This window comes from Carassius carassius, chromosome 27 (genome assembly GCF_963082965.1).
Source record: "Carassius carassius chromosome 27, fCarCar2.1, whole genome shotgun sequence".
Taxonomy (NCBI): Eukaryota; Metazoa; Chordata; class Actinopteri; order Cypriniformes; family Cyprinidae; genus Carassius; species Carassius carassius.
The window spans coordinates 29,608,992-29,614,991 of NC_081781.1; the positions used below are offsets into that span (position 1 = coordinate 29,608,992).

Consider the following 6,000-nt stretch of genomic DNA (forward strand, 5'->3'; position numbering starts at 1 on the left):
ATTCAACAAAATGTTCTTGTTTGTTTGTTTTTTGGAAGCTGCATTCAAAATCCACTTGGCTCAAAAATCTGAAGGGGGATGTGTTTGAATGGGTATGGCACCTCTGTCCACCATGGAGAAGTATTTTGGCTGGGCCCCTCTCTGATCTAATGACCTGGGCATGTGCACAGAGTTAATACATCCCTGCTTTAGCCAAGCATTCACATAATGCATCTCATAACCAATACTCCAGTTAAATCTCACCAAATGCACATTACCATTCTTTGCTTTAAAAGTTTTGATCAGAAGCTACACCAATTTTTCTTTAACCACTTCAGCTGTTATTTTGATTTTTTGAGAATTAGGCATATGCAATATTGGACCCACCGGTGGGTCCCCAGAGTTGATGTGGTTTTAACTGCTTTTCTGTTTCTGCCACAGGACAGGAATCGAGGTAAGGAATTACACAAGCCTCAGTTTGGATCCGGCCTCTTACACTGAACAAAATTATAAACACAACACTTTTGTTTTTGCCCCCGTTTTTCATGAGCTGAACTCAAAGATCTAAGACTCACAGGTGTGGTATATCAAGATGCTGTTTAGACAGCATGATTATTGCACAGGTGTGTCTTAGGCCTGATTTATATATTTCTGCGTTGGACCTACACCGTAGCCTTTACGCTTTAAGCCATGCATCAGTTTTCATTTATACTGCTGCGTTGTTGTCCGCGTCGACGTGCAGTACACACTCAAACCACTAGTCTGCAGTGTCCACAACTTTACACAAGTTTCACAATTTTAGTTGAATTACTGAAATAAATTAACTTTCCCACGACATTCTAATTTATTGAGATGCACTGTATATTTTGCAGGAGTCCCGTGACACACGAGTCTCTGCACGATCAGGTCTTCTCCTGCGCTCATGTCATGTCGTGTCTCGCATGAGCAGTTTTCTAATCCACTGAATGCACTTGACTCAACATTGCACTACATCCTTTTTACAATCTCTAGAGCAGTGGTTCTCAAACCTGTCCTGGAGTAATCCCTGCCCTGCACATTGTCTATGCGACTGCAAGACCTGAAGCGGCTCAGATACAGGGAGACATACTTCATGGAGAGGTTTCAGAAGTCCTGCTCTAGATTATAAATCACTGCATTCTGTCAGACATTTAACACGGTAGTAACGTACAGAGACCTCGGCTTTTATAATTGAATTACGATTTTGAAAATGATAACATATTAAATTACTCCGTTTCTAAAAAAGTGTTACTGCCCAACACTGCTAATAAAGCATAATATGTGCAGAAGAAGAGATGAACCCAACGAGCGCGGGTTTGACTAGATGTATTTGGAGGTTATTGCTCAGGTCTCGTTCTGTGCATATCCAAATGTTTCCACATTCGCAATGTATCTGAATGTTAAACTATAATATTTCTTTATGTAAACTAGACGGAAAAGATCATCCTCTTCACATGAGCAAAAACATCCTTGGCATAACAGCAGAGTGGATCGGTATACGGTCTATTTAAACTGACCAGTGTAACCTTTTATATGTTTGGTTGACTGTACTTTTATTTTAATAATGAACAGACTGCGATGTAAGTTTGTAATTAGAATGCACTTTAGATGTTCTGTGTCATTTACACCAAACACAAATGTTGCTGGTTGCTAGTGTGTTTGCAGCACTATTATTATTTTTTGTATATATATATTTTTTTTATATTTTTCAGTTTAATTGATTTTTATTTATAGCATTTTATTTAAATGTATATTTAAGTTTACATTTATGTTCCAACAAACTTGAAAAATTCTGCTTGATAAATGCTCTAAAACGTTTTTGTAAATGATTGACTTCTGTCTGTGCTCAATAAATGATGATAAGTTTAGAAATGTTGTGCATCCACTTATTATTAGTGTGACATTTTAGAATGCAAATGAAGGGGAAAACTTCAAGATATCGGCCCTAAAAATCAGCAGCACATATCGGCCATCGGCTGACCCTGACCTCTAAACATCGGCTATAGAAAAACCCGTATCGGTCGATCTCTAATTTAAACTTTAAATATCACGGTCTTAATCCAGAAGCGCTTTCTACATTACGGTTTTATAGAGAGGAGAACTCTTTACATTTAACATTTTAACACGTCACGTTAATATTCTGGTTCAACTGCATGTGTTTAGCATCAGCTGTCTTAGTGCATTAATCCAGCACTTTAAAATGCTACAAAACGGTTCACAAGCTCCGAGGGATTTGGTTTTGCTTGTCATTTGTTGAAATAAATATAAAAGTACAGTGAGTTTGTGACTGTTCTCTGAATGTGAACCACAATCTCTGATTCTCCTCCGTGGCCATGGAAAAATAAATATTAAAAATGACAACCAGGGATTCAAGATATTATCTAACTAATATGGAAATCGTCCGATGATGGATTTAAATGTGAATATCGGCATCGCCCCGATATGAAAAGACATGCCGATATGTCTTGCAGATAAGAGGAATACATTAACTCACATCCATCATGTCAGCAGTGTGCCTCATACTTGAAGCAAAGTTTTGCCTGAATGATGATTAGCTTCATTATTTTGGATCGCTGTATTTAATCTGTGAAAGCACGTATCGACTGACGTGTTGAGTATATGATTGATATGATGGTTTTAATCTGTAGGGGGCGCTGTTGGCCCACTTCTCATAAAAGTAAACTACACAATATTTAGACTGTGTCTGATTAGATAGAGCACTAAATTGATGCCATAAAATCATGAGCATGTTTTGATTTAAAATGTCAGATCTATAGTTTAAATTAAAAAAGAAAAATTAGAAAAAAAGAAAATCACAAACATGACACTTTTAGTTATTATTATATTACCATTTACAAAAGTTAAATCATAAAATGTCAAGGTTACCACTGCATCTTTCTGAACAAAAAAAAAAATGTGGTGATTAATATATAGTTTATTTATAGTCATTTTCAAATCTTCAATGTACTGTCATTATAAAATAACTTTATTATTGTTTATTTAATTCTGACAAATAAGTTCTTGTTAAAAAAACAACCAAAATATAATTATAAAAGTATAAAAATAATTACATATCGTCATTGGCTTTTAGCCATTGGCCAAAATTAGTTGAAAATTATCATCATATCGGATAAATCGGCAAAATCCAATATTGTGCATCCCTAATGACAATTACACTTTGTAGTTTAAAAGTTTCCAACAAAGAAATGGATGGACTTCTGTCAGCCTGTTGAACAAACACTTTATTTGTATAATCTACCATATGATGGCTGAAGAGGCAGCGGTACAGGTAACCATGGCAACGGATAGCGTAGCCTTCCCGAGATGCAACGCGGAGTGAAAAGATTGTGACAGAATATTATGGTAACATCTATAAATCATAAAACTGTCATTAGGAAAAATATTATAGAATACAAATTACTGGTTATTGTCCAGCAACTATTTGATTTATTACTAAATTAAAAGAAATAAGAAAGAAAAAAAATCTGTAAAGGTTTTTGATACAATGTGTTGTTCCATGTTAAAATAAAAAGCTTTAATTATGGCACTAGTTAATTTTTTTTTTTCAAAAACATAGTTCATTTTTGTAGAAGTAAACATTTTAATGAAGATGAAATGATCGAAACAAACCTGTTTGTGTCTCCGTCTCTTCATGTTTGACTCTAAAAGAGTCCGCGATCCTCAAGTCTTCAGTCTCCTCTTTAATAAACCACATCTTTACACTGCACGAGGGCTTTGTGTTCGCACACTTGGGCAGAGTTGAGATCAAAATAACTAAGAGAAAGAAACACTAATCCAATCTAAATCTCGGAGTGATTAGATGCAGTCTCGAAAAGATACGCAAAACGTGTAACAGAGTAACAGACTTATTAATGTCTGATAAAAATTACAGTGTCAATAAATCGCCTGTACATACTATAATATAGATGGTTTACATCGATTTAAGCATGTTAGAAGTCTAAAACATAAACATTTCTTCCAACTAGAAAAGATGCAGGAGCCCGGCGCAGCCTTATGACGTCATATCACCAGATCAAAATAAAGGTCCTTTTCGTACGCTGCTGCATCTTATAATCACAATATAAAGATATACAAGTGCTGGTCATATAGTTAGAATATCATCAAAAAGTTGATTTATTTCACTAATTCCATTCAAAAAGTGAATCTTGTATATTATATTCATTCATTAGATACAAACTGATATATTTAAAATGTTTATATCTTTTAATTTTGATGTTTATAACTGACAACTAAGGAAAATCCCAAATTCAGTATCTCAGAAAAATAAAATTTTGTGAAAAGGTTCAATAATGAATACACCTGGTGCCACACTCTAATTAGCTAATAAACTCAAAACACCTGCAAAGGCCTTTAAATGGTCTCTCAGTCTAGTTCTGTAGGCTACACAATCATGGGGAAGACTGCTGACTTGACAGTTGTCCAAAAGATGAACATTGACACCTTGCACAAGGAGGACAAGGCACGAAAGATCATTGCAAAAGAGGCTGGCTGTTCACAGAGCTCTGTGTCCAAGCACATTAATAGAGAGGCGAAGGGAAGGAAAAGATGTGGTAGATAAAAAGTGTACAAGCAATAGGGATAACCGCACCCTGGAGAGGATTGTGAAACAAAACCCATTCAAAAATGTGGGGGAGATTCACAAAGAGTGGACTGCAGTTGGAGTAAGTGCTTCAAGAACCACTACGCACAGATGAATGCAAGACATGGGTTTCAGCTGTCGCATTCCTTGTGTCAAGCTCCAGGGGCGGCGTTTCCGTATGGCAGACAGATATGTGCCATGAAAAATTAACCAAAATTCATATCTCTATTATAATTCGTTATTAATATTTTAAATCAGAGGATTTTACAAATATTTAACCAATGATAAGTATTTAAAAGAGCTTGTCAGTAAAACTTTATAACGCCATTGGATCCTCAAGCTCTAAGCGAAACCTCGTCACTTCACGCACCTTCACTCCGATTGATGCGCGCGCACAGCCTGGAGGACACAGATCTCCGCTTAGTCGCAAAGCAAGGGTAAACAAATAACTGTTTGAATAGTACAGCATTTTCTTTACTCAAACACTATGTCTGTAAAGGCTAATGTCTTTGTGTGTTTGAAGATTGGAGAAGTACGTTTTTTGCCATCTAGCCAATATATTGTTGTATGTTTTAAATATCCTGTGTATAAGCACTTTATCGTTTATATCATGAGACACTGGCCAAGTTTACTAAACAACAAGAAAAACTAAGCGCCCATATAGCAACAATAAACGTTATATAGCCTGTAAAAGGTGATGATAGCATGCGCTGCACTTGCCTCAGATGCGGACAAAACACAGATCTCCTCATTCGCCGGCCAAAGACCTTGTTAACTCCATTTGAGCTTGTTTTTCATATAGTCTGATGTTCATTGCACGTGTCTGATACAACACAAACACTGACGACGCAGTGTTGTTTAATATTTGATTTTCCCTCCCTTTTCTTTCCTTTCCCCCCTTGTATTTTAGTAGAGTGTGCCGAAACAGTTTTATTTGTCAACAACCATCAGACATCATATTGTGTGTATTTTGTTGCTTAAACTCAACAAACTACGAAAAATAACTCTAATATCTTTGGATGTGACTGCGAGGGCACACAGACTAATATGTAGTGGTATTGACTCAAGTAGTCATGTTTGTATTGTTTTCATTAATATTATTACTTATCATTTGTTAAATATGGTTATTGCGTTAAATGTATATTAAAATATAATTTTATATAATACTGTATAATTATGCCAACTGAATATCACTTACGCCTGGTTCACATCGGACGCTGAAGCGACGCGGATGCGGCGCGGAACGGAAAATCACGCGCGGTCCGGTGCCTGTCTGTTCACACCAGACGCGTATTCTCCGCGGCGGTCGACAAGCGCTTCTGCTCAGTTGTTGTTTATTCAGAGCACATCATGGGTAAAGCATAGACTGTAAAAAAAAGATGGACTACTTGCCTTCACTCTCT

The 6,000-nt window shown here is 36.3% G+C and overlaps 1 protein-coding gene across 1 annotated transcript in view; it reads right to left on the reverse strand.

The window, feature by feature from the left end:
* LOC132107355 (gastrula zinc finger protein XlCGF57.1-like) overlaps positions 1-3,834 on the reverse strand; it is a 30,667-nt gene extending 26,833 nt beyond the window's left edge. The window contains exon 1 of the mRNA XM_059513581.1: positions 3,628-3,834. Within this exon, the coding sequence (XP_059369564.1) occupies positions 3,628-3,712 (85 nt within the window). The 5' untranslated portion in view covers positions 3,713-3,834. The remainder of the gene's footprint in view (positions 1-3,627) is intronic.
* Between the last annotated feature and the right edge of the window lie 2,166 nt (positions 3,835-6,000).